At 30.3% G+C, this 20,810-nt stretch overlaps 1 protein-coding gene across 2 annotated transcripts in view; it reads right to left on the reverse strand.

The window, feature by feature from the left end:
- Positions 1–5,261: 5,261 nt before the first annotated feature.
- LOC135142684 (AP-3 complex subunit delta-1) overlaps positions 5,262–20,810 on the reverse strand; it is a 38,275-nt gene continuing 22,726 nt past the window's right edge. For both annotated transcript variants that reach the window (XM_064074436.1, XM_064074437.1), the window contains exon 13: positions 5,262–5,655. In XM_064074436.1, the coding sequence (XP_063930506.1) occupies positions 5,449–5,655 (207 nt within the window). In that variant the 3' untranslated portion in view covers positions 5,262–5,448. The remainder of the gene's footprint in view (positions 5,656–20,810) is intronic.

The following is a 20,810-nucleotide window of genomic DNA, read 5'->3' on the forward strand; positions in this document are numbered from 1 at the left end:
AAAAATAAAGAATTTAAAATACGAAATGAGAAATGAACAACGCGAAACAAGAAATGAGAAAGGAGAGACATGGGAAATTAGAAATTTGTATGCGAAATGAGAAACGAAAAATGCGAAACAAGAAATGATAAAAAGAAAAATGGGAAATGCAAATATGAATTGATACATACGAAACGAGGAATGAGAAATGTGGATTGAAGAACGAAAAATTGGTCTAAAGAGTTTCGACAGTACTTCCCTCGCTGTCGGAAACGTGACGACTGCATGCCTATTATGTTTTTTTTTTCGCAGTGGATTTCAAAGAATTCGGTTTTGTTGTTTCTGAGTAAATCAGTAAAATAAATTTACGCATTCATTAATTTTTTTGAGTCACCCTGTATATGCAAATCCAAAAAATATGAATGGAGTGATAGATCACAAGTACAGACTCATCATATTTTGTACATTTTAGATATGATTTATTCGGCAAACTTTCGAGCTGACGTCATCAATTTTTTGGAGGGGATAAGCAAATATATTTTGACTAAACATTTATTATGCTCTTTATAACCTTAAAACATCTGCAAGATTTCAAAGCATTCGGTTTTGCAGTTCATGATTAAATCAAAAAAATAAATTTACGCATTCATTAATTTTTTTGAGTCACCCTGTATATGCAAATCCAAAAAATATGAATGGAGTGATAAATTACAAGTACAGACTCATCATATTTTGTACAGTTTAGATAAGATTTATTCGGCAAACTTTCGAGCTGACGTCATCAAGTTTTTGGAGGGGATAAGCAAATATATTTTGACTAAACATTTATTATGCTCTTTATGACCTTAAAACATCTGCAAGATTTCAGAGCATTCGGTTTTGTAGTTCCTGATTAAATCAATAAAATATATTTACGCATTCATTAATTTTTTTGAGTCACCCTGTATATGCAAATCCAAAAAATATGAATGGAGTGATAGATCACAAGTACAGACTCATCATATTTTGTACATTTTAGATATGATTTATTCCACAAACTTTTGAGCTGACGTCATCAAGTTTTTGGAGGGGGTAAGCAAATATTTTTTGACTAAAGATTTATGATGCTCTTTATAGCCTTAAAACATCTGCAACATTTCAAAGCATTCTGGTTAGCAGATTAAAAATTAAATTTCAAAATGTTGTTTTATAATTTTGATTTTTTTTCCAAAAATCTGGACGTTTCGGGTGAAAAGTCGATTCGGAGTTGTAAACTACATGTGTAGGACTATGTTATTTTATACAATTGAAAACCCATTTACTATGTACAATTTTGAAGTGACGTCATCGCATTAGTGGTGGGGATGATTAGACAAATTTTGGTTAGCGTTTTACCATCTACATGATATTCTTAATATAAGTACAAAATTTCACAACAATCGGTCGAGTACTTTCGGAGATTATCTGTCTAATAAAAATCCGGGGGCAGACGGACAGACGGACAGACGGACAGACAGACGGAAATGGGAGACCTATTTCTTCGTCTTCTAGGGGTCATGAAAGATCGAGAAAACGTAAAAGTAGAGAGTCGGCCGACGGACTCGATTACAATACTTCCTTTGCTTACGCTCGGGAAGTAAAAATGAGAACTACAAAGGGAGAAATGCGTAATAAGCTAGTAAGAAATGCAAATGAGGGGTGCGAAATGATAAATGTAAATGAACAATGAAAATGCGAAATGACAAAGACAAATGAGAAACCCCAAACAAGAAATGATAAATGCGAAATGGGGAATGAGAAATGAGAAATTTGAAGTGCAGAATGAGAAATCAAAAATGTGAAACAAGAAATGATAAAGAAGAGTAATGGGAAGAGAAAAATGCGAAATAAAAATTGATAAATGCGAAATGAGGAATGTTAAATGTAAATGAAAATTGACAAATGAGAAATACAACATGAAAAATGCCTAATAAGAAAAGCAAAATGCACAAAATGAGAAATACGCAATAAGAGATGCGTAACGAGAAATATGAAATGAAAAATTAGAAATGTATAATGATAAACCCGAAATACACAATAATACTTACGAAATTAGAAATGCGTAATGAAAAATAAGCAAAATGCGAAATGAGAAATGAAAAATAAGCAAAATGCGAAATGTGAAACGAAAAATGTGTAACAAGCAATGATACAAATGATACAAAAATAAAAAATAAATGATGCGGAATAAAAAATTATAAATACGAAATGAGGAATAAGGAATGAGAAATGAGAAATACGAAATGAGAATTGCTAATCGAGTAATGAAAACATACGAAATGACAAAAGGCAAGTGTGAAATAAGTAGTGTGAAATGACAATTATAAATACGAAATGAAAAATTTTCAACAAACTTAACAAAAACGTGCACATGTTGGAACTATGTATTAATTAAATATTCTTCTTCTATTCCACAATATCTTTCAAGAAATAAGAAATGCAAACAAATACGAAATGAGAATAGCAGAGAAAGAAATGATTTTGCGAAATGGGGAATCAGAAATGAGAAATATGAAATGAAAAATACGTAATGAGAAATGCAAAATGAGTAATGCGAAATGAGAGATGCGTAATGAGAAATGTGAACTGGGTAATGAAAATGCGAAATGAGAATTGCGAAATGAAAAATTATAAATATAAAATCAGAAGTGAAAAAGCATAGAATGCGAAAATCCAAACGAAATAAACAATGAGAAATACGAAATGAGAAATTCGAAAATTAAATAATTAGAAATGCGAATAGATAAAAGCGGAATCATAAATGCGAAATGAGCAATGAAAAATACGAAATGCAAAATGAAAAATGCAAAATTTGAATAGCGAAATGAAAAATGCGAATGAGAAGAATGAAATGAGAAATGCGAAATGAGGAATGAGAAATGAGAAATTCGAAATAATAAATGGCAAATGTAAAATAAGCAATGATAAATGCGAATGTAAAAATGCGAAATGTGAAATGAGAAAGAAGAAATGCGAGATTTGAAATAAGAAATGCAAAACGACAAAAGAGACATGTGAAATGAGGAGTGTGAAAGAAATATGAAATGAGAAATGCGAATAATTAATACGAACAGCGAAATGAGAAATGAAAATGCGAAATCACAAAGGAGAAATGCGAAATGAGAAGTACAAAATGAAAAATTATAAATACGAAATCGAAAATGAGAAAGGATAGAAAGCGGAAAGCGAATTGATAAATGCGAAATGAAAAATTTTCAATAAACTTAGCAAAAAAACGCACATAATGGAATTATTAATTTTATAATTCTTCGATTCAACAATATCTTATGGGAACAAATGTGAAACGTGAAATGCGAAATGAGAATAGCAAAAAAAAATTATTAGTTATAATTCTTCTCTTCAACAATATCTTATAATAAATAAGAAATGGGAACAAATGTGAAATGTAAAATTCGAAAGAAGAATGCGAAATAAGACTCACGAAATGAGAAATGAAAATGCGAAATGAGAAATGTAAAATGCGAAATGAGTAATGCAAAATGAGCGATTAGAAATGATAAATGAAAAATGCGAAATGAGTAATACAAAATGAGCAATGCGAAATGCGAAATGAGAACCGCGAAATAAAAAATGGGAAATTCGAAATGGGGAATGAGAAATGAGAAAAAACGAGAAATGAGGGATGTGAAATGAGAAGGCCGAAATGAAAAATTAGATATGCTGAATGAGAAATAAGAAACGCGAGATAAGAATGAGAAATGCGAAATGAAAAATGCAAAATCCAAAACAAAAAATATGAAATAAGAAATGAGAAGGGAGAAATATGAAAATCGAAATCACAAATGGGAAATAAGAAAACACACATGCGAAATGAGAAACACAAAATGGGAAACGCAAAATGCAAAATGCGGAACGAGAAATACGATATGAGAAAAAATGTGAAATAAAAGACGTGAAATGAGAATTTGAAATGAAAAATTTTCCACAAACGTTTCAAAAATTTGAACATAATAAACTCTTGTGGAATTATGAATTATAATTTTCTTATTCAACAATATCTTATCTTATGACAAATGAGAAATGGAAACAAATGCGAACTGAGAAATGCAATATGAGAACTGCAGAATAAAAAATTAGAAATGCGAAACATGAAATTCGAAATAAGAATGCAAAATGGGAAATGAGAATTTATAAATGAGAAATGAAAATGCGAAATGATATTGAAAAATGTGAAACAAGAAATGACAAATAATAAATGACAATTAAGAAATGAGAAATACGAAATGAAAAATTCGAAAGAAGAGATGACAAATAAGAAATAAGTTATGCGGAATGACAAATTAACAATGTGTAATGACAAATGAGAAATACGGAAGAGACGAAATGAGAAATTTTCCACAAACTTTAGAAAAAATCTTTTTAGACGTCCACAGCGATATTTTGTCTTGTAAACCTGTTTTTTATTTAGGCATTTTACGTGAGGATTCTTCGGTTATTTGAAAATCTTGGAAAGGGGGTAATCAGCATAAAGCAAAAATATAAAGATAGTTTCCTTAAAAAAAAGCCTCAAAAACAGAACACTCTGTACAGTCTAACACAATTTTAGTATAATTATGCTACTTAATGAACAGTATAACTTTGGTACATATTTGACTGTTAATTCTTGAATGTAATTTTTAAATAACCTATTTTTATTTTGAAGTGAAAATTTACACTGTGAACTGTAACTAATAAAAAATAAAAAACTGGATCTTAATTGATATTACACACAGTGAAATTTTAATGATGAAACTACTGAAAATATTGAAAGGTTGTAAATTTCTTTTTAGTATAATCGAATTTACTTCTCGTTTACAAGATTCCAGCAGTGGAAAATGGAAAATTTCTCGACCTGTATTTTTCTTTCTTGAATGTAATTTTTTAAAGTTTAATAAGAAATTTATAAAAAAATACGAGACTTTAAAATGTTTGCAAATTTTAAAAGAAAATGTATGCAGCAAGTGAAATTCTGTCATTTTTCTTGTCTTTACTCAAGCCAACAGTCCACAAAACAACCAAGTCTCTCCCATCTCAACGACTTCGACGAGGACGAACAACCGATAGATTCCGACAACTCATCCGAATAATCGTAGATAAGTAAAATTTTCGTCTCGACTGAAACGACATGGGATAACCCAAAAGCCACTCACCTCCCATTAGCCTTATCGCCCATAACCTACCTTCGGTATCACGCGACCCATGACCCATCCACACAATGTCGAAAACGATAAACCGATGTTTTGATAATTAATAAAACGACATGATTTAGTTTTCTTTATCGCTTCTTCAATAAACAATATTACAATAACATGATTAATTATAATTTCCAATGATTATAAAATGATTTGTGAATAACTGAATCCTCTGCATCTCGATAACATAAATCCAAGCTGTTTAACACAAAAAATACATTAGAAAGAGAGAAAAACGAGTATTGAACCGGGCACGGAATCACTGAAATTCTTTGCTAGGTGTTGAAATTCCCAGCGCTTCTTCGTATCCAGATGTCGGCTTCTTCTTACTCTTGCTCTTGCCGTCTTTATCTTTCTTCTCCTTCTTCTCCTTTTTCGGCTTCTTGGCTTTCTTCGCGTCGCCGCCGCCCTTTTCGCGGTGCTTGCTCTTCTCGGACTTCTTCTCAGCGTCTTTTGGCTTGTCGCTCTGGAAGAAAACAGCCCTCTGAGCTCGCTAGATTTAGTGTTTCGGGATGGGAATGGATGAATGGGTCGGGCAAGGTCCTCTAAATAAATCTTCACTCTTCTTCCGAACTTTGTTTACACTGATACGTTTCTTTACATAAACACTGGTAATCTGTACAAATGTTTGTGTGTCGAAGCGGTTGGAAAAACATGATAGGATGGATATGGGAAGTTCATTCATTTAAAAAAAATGTTTTTAATAGCTGTTAATTATTTGGGTGACGTTTAATAGCTTTTTTTTACAATGCTTGAGATTACTGGTTTAATAATAGCACACATATACAATGTGTTCTTTTTAGTGAAAGCCAGTGTTATCAAGACTAAACGCGGACGATTGTGTGCTGGATTTTACGACGCCTACAAGTTGGTGTTATATCCGTTACAGTTGAAAAATAAATTTAAAAATATATAAAAAAATCAATCATAGCTAATTAGTGAAAAATGATAATGTGCAATTGATATTCCGTGACGCATAACTTAATTATCTTATTGTATCCTGCTTCAAAAATATAATCCTTTCTTAGAAGATATTATTTCATATACAGAGTAACAATCCTATTATTAGCTCTTCATTGATATAAAAATACAATTATAGCTAGTTGATCAAATAATTTTTAATAGTAGATAATTAGCAATGAATCTAAATGATTCTTAAATTAATTAGGTAGTCAAATAAACGCGGAAGTGTATTTAACTTAACAATTAAAATAATGAAACTAAAGTCATTCTATATTTTTTATTATGATTATATAAACAGTACACATAGAGCCTAATTGCAAAATCGATATTTGCTTATACAAATTTTCCATTTTAAACATGTTTTAAGTTTCATGTTGTGAAAAGAAGTCTACACATATTAAAACAAAAAGGCAAAACGTAAGCGTAAGCCCGCCCACCCGCCCTATCTCAATTATGATGATTTTTTTTATTCGGTGTGAACCAAGGGGGCAGAGCTTAACTGCAAAATACTTATTTCTTTACAAGAAATTAAAAACATGTTTTTGAGTATCGTATTGTTCAAAGAATACCATATATATTAAGAAAAATAAGGCTCCTTTGGCTCTCTTTAAAAAAAAATCATCACAATTGAGATAGAGCGAGTGGGCGGGGCTTATATTTTGCGTTTTTTCTTAATATACGTACTCGTCTTTTCACAACAAAAAACTTAAAACATATTTAAAATGTAAATTCTAGTAGACAAATATGGATCTTGCAATTAAGCCCCGCCCCTCGATCTGACAACGAATGAAAAATTCATCACAATTGAAAATTGAGATTGGGGCGGGTATGGGTGGGGCCTAATATTTGGCTTTATTTTTTTCTTAATATATATAGTATTCTTTGAACAACACGATACTCAAAAAACATGTTTTTAATTCCTCGTAGAGAAATAAGGATTTTGCAGTTAAGCTCCTCCTTCTTGGCTCACGACGAATAAGAAAAAGTCATCACAATTGAGATAGGGCGGGTGGGCAGGGCTACATTTTGCCTTTTTTTCTTAATTTGTGTAGACTTCATTCCACAACAAGAAACTTAAAACATGTCAAAAATGGTAAATTTCATCACTTCATCGACAAAAAATACGGCAAGATTCTCCCACATAATCTAACATACCTCACATTTTTACGGTTTCCAAAATCTCACAAACAGTAAAATGTAAAAGCACCACACTGTATATTTTAACCACTGTTTTATTTAAAAAGCACAAAGATCTTATAAAAACAAATTTTGATTAAATAGTTGTTCCTTCTTTTTTTTAATTTTCACTTTCTTTGTTGTTAACGAACGCCAGGAAAAAAATAAGTGTGAATAAAATTCATCGACATCTAACTCAAAAAAGTAATAATGTTGTCTCTATTAAAAGCGAGAAATGTGTCAGATAATCTTAATTACACTAATAAAACGTCAAATTATTATCAGTTATAGTTAGTTTATGTAGCAATTAAAGACAACTTTGATGAAGAACAAATACTGGTTATTGTTAAAGTGTTTATGTTATTTTCCTATGAAGAAACGTTTCAATCGCAAAAACATTTTTTTTTCAGTTTTCATCAGATAGGAAGAGTCGCATTCTTCCTTAAAGAAATTTTAAATGCTGTAAACACAAAAGTAAAAACAACGTTTTATTAATACAATAAAAACTGGCGGTGAAAATTACCATTTTTAGACCTGGTATAGCTTAACTGATAGTTAAAATCAGTTAAATAAATTGTACATATATTAGTTATGGTCTCCACAATAAATAATTAATAACAAATGTTATGAAATAAAAAAAAAAAAGCAAAATCAGGTTTTTTCGTTGTTTAGTTGAACATATTTAGGTTTAAAACTTAGAATTAATTTTAAATATACAGGATGTTTCTGTGTAAAAAATGGTCATAGTTAAAAATTCTCATCTCCGCCATCTTAAAGCTGTTTTAACTTAGTTCTAAAAGTTGATTAAATTTTTTCTTTCCTAACATTTTTTTATCATTAATAAACTTCAACAAACCTAAAAACTTTATTCAATTTTTTATTCGATAATTATATAATTAACACCCTGTACATTCAAATTCAGAATGCATGAAAAATATTTTTCAAACATTTCTTATTTTATAATTTAGATAATGTTTTGGCCTGCCACTCAATTATATCATTATTATCAATATTTTATAATAACTGAACAATTACTCGTGTTTATAACTGCAATTATTAATTATCAATAATAATTATAGTTATAGACGGAATGTAATACCTAATAAAAGCATATACTGAATAATTTTTGAACGAAAATAAATTGTTTTTGAAGATAATTAAAACTTTTTTAAGTGGTACAAGTGGACCAATCCATTATATAGCTAATTATAGTTAGATTCCACGCTACTCAGCTATATAATTAACAGACCCTGTGTGTATTATCAGTTATAAGTAAAAAAATATGTGATTCCATAAAAAAAATATTTATACATTACATCTAGAACAATCATTATAAAATATAGTTAAGGCTGTTAAAAATCAGTAATAGTTATACAGGGTGAATCACTAAACGCGTGGTTCTTGATATTTAACTAGACAGCGGATTTCTGTCGGGCTACGTCACGATATAGGTGGGGACGCGCTGCATCGCCGGGACTCAGTAGCGGGTGATAGGTAATCACTGAATTTAATTCTCACTTGATTCCATAAATACAAATAACGATTTATTAATCAAACGGCTAAGTAAATGAGAACTGGAATTAACAGCAGAGTGCAATGAAGCAGCGTTATTCTAATCTCAAATAAACGAAGTGCACCCGGTAACTGCAATAAATTCCCATCCCGTACGAGCCGTACCGAGTTTGGCCTTGTCTAGCCCGACAGAAATCCGCTCTCTACTCATTAATTATTATTATTAGAGATGATAAAAGTGTGAAGACTAAAGTTGTATAGTTATTTTCACATTAAAATTATTTTCCACTATACAGAGTGTTACAGCACATAACAATATATTTTGTCATATTTTCATTAGCATCTCCCTAGGTTTCATAACTTAGTTTATTAGTGAAATTCCGATGCGACGTTGCCACGTTGTTCCAGTTGTTTTATTAATTTTACTTCCCGAGCGAAGGAAGTATTGTAATCGAGTCCATCGGACGAATGACCACTTTTGTATTTTCTCGACGTTTCATGACCCGTTTCCGTGTGTCTATCTGTATCCATTTTTATTAGACATGTAATTTCCGAAACTCTGCTGGACCAATTGTTGTCAAATTTTGCTAATATCCCCATAAAGAAAGTGAAACCTTCTCCAGGGCCACAACTGTATTTTTTTTAAAGAACGTTAAACCTTCTCGAGGGCCCCAACTGTCTTTTTTTTAATGTGAAACCTTCTTGGGGGGCCCAACTGTCTTTTTTTTAATGTGAAACATGTATAAACATAAATTAACACTTGAGCTTCAGATTGCTATTACCTAGTGCTGAAGGACAAGGGGTGTTATTTATGCCTCTGGTTTTTACTTTACCGCGGTTATCATAAAATTGTAGGATTATACTTATAGCCTTCGACCAACTTTTTATTGATCAAATTAAATTTTTATTTAACTATGATCAAATAAGAATAATAATAATCATCTCCAAAACATTTGTTCCATTGTGGCTTAATTAATAATAATCTTTTTTAGATTTGCTTACACAGGGTGTCTCAAAAAAATTAATGAATCAGTCAATTTATTTTATTGAATAAATCAAGAATTGCAAAACTGAATACTTTGAAATCTTGCAGACGTGTTAAAGTTATTGTAAGCACGATAAATTATTAATTAAGAAAGTGAAACCTTCTAAAGGGCCCTAACTGTACTTTCTTTAAAGAATGTTAGACCTTCTCCAGGGCCCCAACTGTCTTTTTTTTAAAGAAGATGAAACCTTCTCGGGGGCCCTAACTGTTTTTTTTTAATGTGAAATCTTTTCGGGAGCTGTATCTGTGTTTTTTTAAGAAAGTGAAACCTCAGGGGTCCGAAGTGTCTTTATTTTAAGAAGTTGAAACCTTCTCGGGGATACGAATTTTTTTTTAAAGAAGGTGAAACTTTCTTGGGGGCCCCAAGTGTCTTTTTTTTAAGAAGTTGAAACTTTCTCGGGGCTCCCAATTGTCTTTTTTTTTAAGAAAGGTGAAATCTTCTCGAGGGCCCCAACTATCTTTTTTTCTAAAGAATGTGAAACCTTCTCGGAGACCCCACCTGTCTTTTTTTAAAGAAAGTAAAACCAGAGGACATAGAGAAGCGTCATAGTTTAAATTAAATGACGGTTGAGGACTCCTCGACTTATGTTGGCAACAGTGTTTGTTTCTAACTAGGAATAAAATTAACTAGAAAAAATGTCATAATATTTTTAACGAAGCGTTTTACTTTCGACAAATTGACACTAGATTTACCAGAATATTGCAAACTGCTTACTGTTTCCTTCACTTTAATTTAGGTCACACGAATTACAGTTCGTCTTCTGAGAACCGGTTTCGACCATAATTTCTGCTGTTTCAACTTTCGAATTTTCAGTTTGTCGATTTTTCAATTAATTGAATTTTCAAGTTTTTCGGTTTCTCAATTTTTCAATTTTTTAATTTCTCAGTTTTTGGACGTTTCAGTTTTGGGATTTTTCAGTTTACTTATTATTCAAATTTCCGATCTTACGATTTTGCAGGTTTTTGATTTTTCAATTTTTCGATTTTTTTAAGGTTTCGATAATTCGCCTTCACTTTTTTGATTTTTCGATTTCTCAATTTTTCGATTCTTTAGATTCTCAGTTTTTGGATATTTCAGTTTTGGGATTTTTCAGTTTTGGGATTTTTCAGTTTTTTGATTCGTCAGTTTTTCTTTCATTTTTCAGTTTTGGGATTTTTCAATATTTCTGTTCTTCGACTTTTCCATTTTTGACTTCTGGATTTTTCGATGTATCGACTTTTTACTTTTTCGATTTTTAAATTTTAGATTTCTCAATCTTTTGGTATTTTAATTCAATATTTAAAATTTTAGATTTTTCGATTTCTCGATTTTTCATTTCAGCTCAATTTCATATTTCAATTTTTCAAATGTTTCGATTTCTTAATCTTTCGATTTTTCGACTTCCCGGTTTTAGATTTTCTGTTTTTCAATTGTCGTTCTTTCAATTTTTCGATTTTTAAATTTTAGATTTTCCAGTTTTTTGATATTTTAATTTTTCAATATTTAAAATTTTAGATTTTTCGATTTCTCGATTTTTCTTTTCAGTTCTTCGATATTTCAGTTTTTCGAATTTGTCAAATGTTTCGATTTCTTAATCTCTTGATTTTTCAACTTCCCGGTTTTAGATTTTCTGTTTTTCAATTGTCATTTTGTAAAATTTTCGATTTTTTAATTTTTCAAATTTGACTTACAAACTACCAATTTTTCGATTTTTCAAATAATCGATGTTTTGATTTTCCCATTTCTTGACCTTCGAGTGTTTCCATTTTCCTGTCCTTCAATTCTTTAATTTTTTGATTTTTCAAGTTTTTGATTATACAATTTTTCGATTTTTTAACGCTTCTATTTTTCGACTTCACTTTTTTGATTTTTCGATTTTTCAGTTTTTAGATATTTCAGTTTTAGGATTTTTCAATATTTCAATTCTTCGGCTTTTTTATTTTTGACTTCTGGGTTTTTCGATGTGTCTACCTTTTTACTATTTCAATTTTTGGATTTTTAAATTTTAGATTTTTTGATATTTTAATTTTTCAATATTTCTTAATCTTTCTATTTTTTGACTTCCTGGTTTTAGATGTTCTGTTTTTCAATTTTTCGATTTGTTAATTTTTCATTCCCGATTTATCGAGATTTGATTGTTCAGGTTTTTGATTTCTCAGTTTTTCAATTTTTTATTTTGGCTTATTTCGGTTTCTCAGTTTTTCCAGTTTTCCCTTTTTCGTTTTTTGGTTTTTCCGCTTTTCCAATTTTTCAACTTTTAACTTTTTGTTTGTCGATTTCTCTATTTTTCGATTTTTCGACTTCGTCACTTTTCGATTTCTCGTTCTTTGGATCTTTCCATCTCTCAATTTTTCGAATTTTTAAGTTTTTTGATTTCTCGATTTATCGAGATTTGGATTTTTCGATATTTTGATTGTCAATTTCTCAATTTATAAATTGTTCCATTTTTAACTTTTCGAGTTTTTGATTTTGGCTTATTTCGGTTTCTCAATTGTTCGACTTTTCGACTCCACGCTTTCTTGATCTTTTGATTTTTCGATTTCTCGGTTTTTCGATTTACCAGTTTTTCGATGTTTCGATTTTTAAATTTTACTTTTTTTCGATTCTCAGTTGTTCGATATTTCGATTTTTCAATGTTTCGGTTTTACGATTTTTTAAGGTTTCGATTTTTCTATTATTAGATTTCTCGATTTTTCGAATTTTTGATTGTTTTAATTTTTCTTTTTTTTTTTCTCACTGTTAATATCATACATCTCTAGAAAATATCATATCACATACTATATAAAAAATAGCCCTATTGCCATTTTTTGTGAATTTCAAGGAAATTCGAATAACGTGGCAACGTCGCAATGAAACTTCAAAAATAAATTGTGATTATAAATCCTAAGAAGAGCAATCTGTAAAAACATATAGGCTGTTCCATTTGAAAAAACTAAGTTGAGCGTTAAGCCTTAAAAACAGAACACTCTGTATATTTAAAACTAATTTGAGTGCCTGATCCTCAAAGAACCGTACAACCTTCGTCATTAACTTTTTTTATTTCTAATATTAATGAAATACCGAGGAGAGCGAAAAATATTTGCTGAGTCAGTACTTAGTTAAATCTCAATCATATCTCTCGATCACAGCTCAGAAATTCGGAAATACTGATCCAATAACATATCTACACACAAAATATTGTTTTCTGTATTTAATTTCGAACAAACAAAAATTGAATTCAAAATATGTCTTTACAAAAATGTCAACTCCATCGAATTATCAAATTCGTTTCGTTTGTTGTTTTTCCAATTTTCGACAAAAATCAGTTCTTTTACGGCTACATACTTGTCTGAGAGTTAATTTTAAAGGACACTCAGTTATGTGATAAAACTATTTCATAAGACCGGCAGCATTAAGAGCAAATCAGTTACAGCTGCGTGATAACAGAACATACTGCAGGAATTTATTGACCAGCTTGATCCTGAAGATTTGCATAATGGATGTTTTCAGCATGACAGCGCAACAGCTCATCCACCTCAAACAAGTCTGAACTTTCTAGGGGAATTTTACGACGACCGTTTAATCATCTCTCACATAGACCACCTAGATCACCTGATTTGACACCTTTCGATATTTCTTGTTTCCGGTTTGAAAAACACTATTTTTAACAATCAATGGATACAATTGGAGATCTAAAAATGAGAATGAACAAGAGTGTGAAAGTGTTTCTGCGGAAGTTCTTACACGAGTATTTGAAAATATGAAACGCCGAGTCAATTATGTATCGAAGCTGGGGGCCAACACTTCCAGGAATTGTTGTAAATTCAGTTAAATATGAAAGCTAAGAAAAAAAATGAGATTTTTTAAAAGTTGCCTAAAAATCCTCAATGCAGAAAAAATAAATATGTTTACCCCACAAACTATTGACTGTTTTTCTATCCAATGTTCAATGGTAAACAAGTAGAAAATTTTTAACCAACAAAATTACCGAAAATTACATAATTTTGACAGTTTAGCATTTCAATATTTTAGGATTCAGAAAAAACCATCACCGAGTTTAGAAAATAACTACGAAAATTAAGCAAAAAAAGTACAAATTTCAAAAAAACCAACACAGCTCAATGAAAATAAGAAAATTTGCACACTATGGTTATTTCCGCGTTAAAATTTTACTTTCAGCCAAGAGTTGTAAAAACAACGGAATACAATAAAATTAATGTATAAATAAAAATAACCCCGCTGAAACACGAAAATTTAAAGACGCAATAAAAGGCTGCGAAAAACAGTTGTCAATCCTACAAATACGAAAGCATATTAAAAATTAATAAAACCAGAAAATACGGCCGTAAGTTTGTCACCATCCAATTATTTTAAATTACAAAAACCACAGATAAATCAAACCTGTATATTTTTGCGACATGAGCAAAAAGTAAAAATATTGCATTCGGCTCTATTTATAACCAGAATCGTATAATTGAAATATCGTTACGTTTTCTTTTAGTTTTCATGTGAAAATAAACTACCGCGTAGGCAAAATGCCAAAATGACAAGATAATGCAACGACAAAAATAGCCGCGGACATATTGTTACGAATTATGATTGAAACCACACGAAATTAAAATAAAAACACACAAAGTGCGATAAAGAATTGTATCACGCTTTATTTTAAATTTTCGCCGAAATAATTATGCGAACGAAAATTTGGATTACGACACCTACTTGAGGTCTCGGAACAACCAGAATCGAACATTTTATTGAATGAACAGAACTGACATAAAGTTTTATTATGTTGACTGAAGAAGCTTCCAACACGTAGGATTCGACACAGATTAATATCCCGAAGTTATTTCCGGAAAAATGATATGTTTTGAAAGAAAATTCAAAATAAATCTAGGGAATTTGTTACAAGTAAACTGTACTCGTCAAACGTCTAACTATTTAGATGTAGTCCTAAATTCAACATAAAAATATTCTGTGGTTCTAGGAATTAAGTTTTTTCTTGAGTTTCACTAAACTATATTATGTTTACTCTACATATTTACATTATTTATGTACATACATATATATGCTGACTTATATATTTAATTAATCTAGACGTTTTCGTCATTGTTTACTATAACTACAGACTTGCCAACCAGAAAAACACCTACAGAACTAGTAAGAAAATATTAAATCATTTTAACGTAATTAATTTTTTTTTTCAAATATTCCTTGGATTTTCGATTTATTTGTCAAGTTTAATTTTTCTAAAACCTTGACACTCAAACGGTTACTTATTCTAGTAAAACGCTTGTGGCAAGTCAAGTTCCTCAAGGGTCTGTCTTCAGACCTTAATCATTTTAAAATTATACATGTGATTTGTTTTGTAGTAGACACTAAGATCAGCTATGCAGATGATGCACAAATTTAAAATCTATATTGGACTAGAGTCACAAACAAAATTTATATTTAAATAGCGACCAAGGTCATGGAATCTGTTTTACTCTGAATAAAATTCGTCATTTAAATAATAAAGCCTCGTCGTAAATTTATTTGAATAATAATATATTAAATATTCTCTGAAAATAAAAAATTATTTATTATTTTATACATTAACGTTGGCATAGTGTCAAATTTTAAATTATGCAAAGAACTGGTGGATATTTCGTTATGTCGATTATAAATTATAGGATTTCGCTCTACTTTCATGTTTTGATGAAGCATCACACTTTATTTTTGGTTTAAAAAAATATGACAGGATTTTCAAGTAAAATAAATCAACCGCATTGGTTAAAAACGCTGAAAAAACAGTTTTTGTATTTGCTAAGCTTCACTTTATTTGGTTGTTCCAGATCGTTGGATACTGGACATTGAACTAGCTGATTTTTTAAATTTCTGCTCTGGTTACTCATGACGTTTACGCCACCTTGAATTGAACAGCGTATTTTTTTAATTTTCACAATGATGTAAGTATTTTGTTTTTTCATAGGTGAAGATGAAAATAAAAAAAAAACTCAACATGGGAAAATTTCGTAATTGTTTTAACGTGAAACTAAATTAAATATGTGAATGAAATATAGTAGAATCAGGTTTTTTGGACACAAATTGCTTTTACTGTATCTCACTTCCGACAAAAAAGTCCGAAATTTTCATAAACAATTGAAATATTGTTTAAAAAAAATCTAAAATTTAAAACATTGAACAATTGAAATATCGCAAAATTTAAAAATGGAGACACCCAAACATCAAAGAATCAAAAAAGAAAAATTCGAAAATCTAAAACTTAAAAATCGAAAAACTGAAAAATCGACAAATCGAAACTCCAGAATTTAACAAAATTGGAAAATCGAAAAACCGAGAAATCCAAAAATTGAAACATCGAGAAATAGAAAAAAATTGATAAATTGATAAATTGAGATATTGAGCAATCAAAACATCCAAACATCTGAATTCCATAAATCGAGAAATAAAAAAAAATTGAAAAATTTTAAAAAAGAAAAATTGAAAAAAAATTAAGAAATCGAAGTATAAAACTGTCGAAAATTTGAGAAATCTAAAGTTTAACGAAAAATTGAAAATCCAAAAAGTAAAAAAGGGGTAGAAAGCCAAAAACTCCAAACTGAAAAATTTTAAAATTGGAAAATCGACGAATTGGAATCGATTGGCCTGAAAATTTGAAAAACTGAATAAATGAAAAATTGGAAAATCTAAAGAAACAACAAAACTCAAGAAAATGAACAGGAAAATGCAAAATAAAAATCGGGGAGTTGAAAAATTGAGGGGACGGAAAATTGAAAAAGGGCACAATTAAAAATCGAGAATGTGAAAAATGGAAAAATGAGAAATTGTAATATTGAAAAATTGGAAAATTTGGAAGTCGACAAATTGTAAAATTGAAAAATCGAAAATAAAAAAACGAAAAAGTGTATAATAAAAACTTAAAAAATGTACAAAGTGGAAATCAAACTTGAAAATTTGAAGCAAAATTGCTAAAAACCTGAAAATTTGAAAAATTTAATAAAGGAAAAATTATAAAATCGAAAGAAACAACAAAAAATAAAGGGAATCAAAAAAGTAAAATTGTGATATAAAATCGAAAAAGTGAAAATTAAAAAATCGGGAAAATGAAAAATAAAAATCGGAAACAAAAAATTAGAAAAGGGAAAAATGAAAAATTCAGAAACTAAAAAATCGAAAAATGAACATTTGTAATTTTGAAAAATTGCCAAATTGAAAAACTGATGCAAACCGACAAATTGAAGGAACGAAAAACTGAAAATTTTGGAAGTCGAGAAATCGTAAAATTGAAAAATCAAAAATAAAAAACGAAAGATTACAAAGTGAAAACTTAAAAAATCTTAAGAATCGAAAAAGTGAAAAATCAAAAAAAAAAAGAAATATGTATTATGAAATAGAAATATTTAAAACTAAAGAAATTCGAAAATCGGAAGACTGGAAATCCAAAAACTGCAAAGCGAAAAAATTTAAAATTGAAAAATGGACGAACTGAAAATTCAAAGCCTGAAGATTTGAAAAATTGAACAAACGAAAAATTGTAAAATCTAAAAAAAAACACAGAAAATAAAGGAAATGAAGAAAAGGACAATTGTGATTATAAATCGAGAAAATAAAAATTAAAAATTCGCCACACTGAAAAATAAAAATCGGAAACATGAAAAATTGTGGAAACGAAAAATTGAGAAACTGAAAATTCGAAAAACTGAAGAAACGAAAAATTGAAAAATCGAAACAAACAAAAATAAAGGAATTGAAAAAAGTAAAATTGTGATATAAAATCGAAAAAGTGAAAATTAAAAAATCGGGAAAATGAAAAATTAAAATCGGAAACAAAAAATTGGAAAAGGGAAATCATTTTTCATCAGATTATACAGCTCTGTTGAGAGATCTGGCTTTTGATTTGACAATTCTAATATTTCATTAGGTTGCTTAAATGATTACAGAACTATTGACCAACTAATTATTTAGTAGCTGCTGATTTTGGCAAATGACATACCCTCTAAGAACAGAGAGGGTGGGTGGGGGGGGTTAGTACCTGCTAAGATAAGGCTGATTTTGGCAAATGAGATCCCTCTAAGAAAAGAGAGGGTGGGTGGGTGGGGCTAATAGCTTCTAAGATAAAACTGATTTTGGCAAATGAGATACCCTCTAAGAAAAGAGAGGGAGGGTGGGCGGGGCTAGTACCTGCTAAAATAAGACCGAAAATGATATACACTCTAAAAAAATAGAAGGCGAGGGGCTGGGGCTGATAAGATAAGACTGATTTTAGCAAACGACGTATCCTTTAAGAAATTTAATTAAATTATTATAAGAAAAGGCACTAGAGGCGCCAAAGCACTTTCAAATTCTTTCCAAACGGAAATACCTAGAATCTGAATCGGTTTTAAATTTTCAAAAAAAAACGGGTTCCCAAAATTTACTCAAAAACAGGTCAGGTCAGAATTTTCCAAAGAAAGAACACCAAAGTCCCCCAAAATTGTTTTCAATAATTTACAAAAAAAAATCTCAATGTCTCCCAAAATAATACACCATAGGTACCCAAGAGTCTCCCGAATTAAAAAAAAAACACACCAATTTTAAAATCATTATGACTCCACCAAAATACGAGAAGGATTTTTTTTACTATTTTTGTCAGACTCTCCAGTTGATTGTTAAAAGCGTAGCGGAGAGTTAATCCGCAGTTTTCCAGACACCCGGTATAGATTTTCTTACACCAGGCACCTCCTTCGTTATTAGTGGTGTCGAAGAAAATGCTTTTTCCTGACTCGTTCGCTTCTACGAATTTAGATTTTTCTAACAACTTTAGACAATTTTTTGTACATTTTGTCCGAGTTTTCCTAGTTTTAACTGAACGTACAGTAAACGTACCCATCCGTATTTTTTCCCAACTATGATATGAATATTTGGCAAATATTAATTATTAATTAAATGATTTCAACACTTACAAGCACTTAGAAATAATAATGTAATTTATTTTCATTATTTATTTTATTCATTATTCGTTAATCTACTCTATTACCAGAAACTTGGGAGATATGGACTAGATGAAATAAAATTTACTTGGCCGGAAACCGAAAAGTTGGGATCGCAGAGGGCAACATTGTAAATTGTCTTAATAATTATTATGACACCCAGGGTTAGACGGTCAATATTACTGGCAGCTCTTGTTTAAATCCATATGAGCGAAAGGAGTTAAATCGTAGATATAATATTTAGTGGCCTACAAGATCTCCCGATCTTACACCCCTTGACTTTTTTTGTGGTTCTATGCGATATTTTGCACATTTTAAAACATTGAAATTTAAAAAAACTGAATCAAAAACGATTGCCAGTATTTTAAGTCAATCTATTCAGTTAGGTAAGTACTATAATATTTGATGGAGATATGCTGTTAAATACTGTTAAGTAATATCTCGAATTCTCATTTTGACTCTAACAGAACAACAGTAGTTTCTTCAGATAAAACGTACATATACCAAAACTTAACCACCCCGTATAATCAACATATTATATTATTATATACAGGGTGTTTTTTATTTGATACAAGCCATGTAACTTTTTTATTCTTAAAGATAAACCTGTGGTTCTTTGAGCAAAACAGCAACAACAAAAAATGAGGTTAGACAGCCTCTGGTTGTAGTCTATTCTGGCATTTCAAACCGTCATAATCATAACGTTAAACCGAGGAACCTAATCAGCACAAAAAACAAATTTAATTTTTAAATATTTTTCTTGAAAAATAGAGGTTCCTGGACATTTATGGACTGCATTTTGAACATAATTTCTAAAAATATACCAATTTACGTATCTACTCCGGAAAATTAAATTCACTTTGCGGACATGATGCGTACAACATTTTTTTTTGCAATCGTTAATTCCTAATTTCCACTTTTAACCAAAAAATTTAGCGTTTTAAAACCTGCGGTGGGCTTTGAAGTAGTAATGCTACCCGTGTGTGGGTTTAGCAACCAGTCAACCAACATATTTCAATTAGTAAAAACGACATGTCAAAATAAATTTACCGGAATGCAATAATTTAAACTGGGTTAAGATTTACTACACCAAAAATACCTATCAATCGTTCTTGTAGCTGTCTGTCGCTCATACCAGGGAGCAGTTCCTATATTAAATCAGTGCATTTTGTCATCGCTGTTTTTGATCTTGCATCTAAAAGTGTTCTCATTCTAACTCTCTAAAACAACGATCTAAATTCAAAAATTTTGAACTTGTCATTGACATTTGACATAATTTAAACCAATTTTACTATAGTGGCGGAAATGCCGCAGATAAAACTTTTATGTCGTAGAAATTTTATGTCCAATTTTGAAATTTGTCATCAAACTTATTTGTCAAACAGGAACTTTCGTTTATTTAACGTTTTAATACTCTACTTAATTCTGAACAATGAAACGATTTAGTGATCAAACAAAACAAGTTATTTTAAATGTGTTGGATTATTTTAGAAAGAAACCAGATGTTGTACAATTTAAGAAAAAAAAAAAACTCTTTATACAGGGTCATCATAAAATATTGCAGTCAAGGAAGGCCACGACTTTGTTGACATTGTATGCCGCCTTTCACAGTTTTGTGGAAACGATTACACTAATTTTGGAATTTGTATTTTTAACGCCACATTAGAGGCTGCACTGTTTCGGCGCCAACGCTTCATCAGATTCTGTCGGATGTCAATAGTTTTTTTTTGTGTCTCAAAACTTCAGATCGTTGTGGAATAAAATCCTCAGGTAATGAACACAGAAGAGTGACTGTAGTCAGTGTTACAAACGACTTTTTTTAGGTTAGGACGGGTTATTCTTTGGAGCAAAACACTTTCATCGTCATGTCCTATTACCGCAATGGGGTGTTAAATGACGATGGGGACTGGGTGTACTCTGTGGATGCGTGGAGGTGAAATATCCTGCTGTCAAGGAGGAAGAATCTTTGAAGACGCACATACGGCGAATTGTGTTCA

Source organism: Zophobas morio, unplaced genomic scaffold (assembly GCF_036711695.1).
Source record: "Zophobas morio isolate AGI-343-1 ecotype UQ-CSIRO unplaced genomic scaffold, CSIRO_AGI_Zmor_V1 ptg000049l, whole genome shotgun sequence".
NCBI lineage: Eukaryota > Metazoa > Arthropoda > Insecta > Coleoptera > Tenebrionidae > Zophobas > Zophobas morio.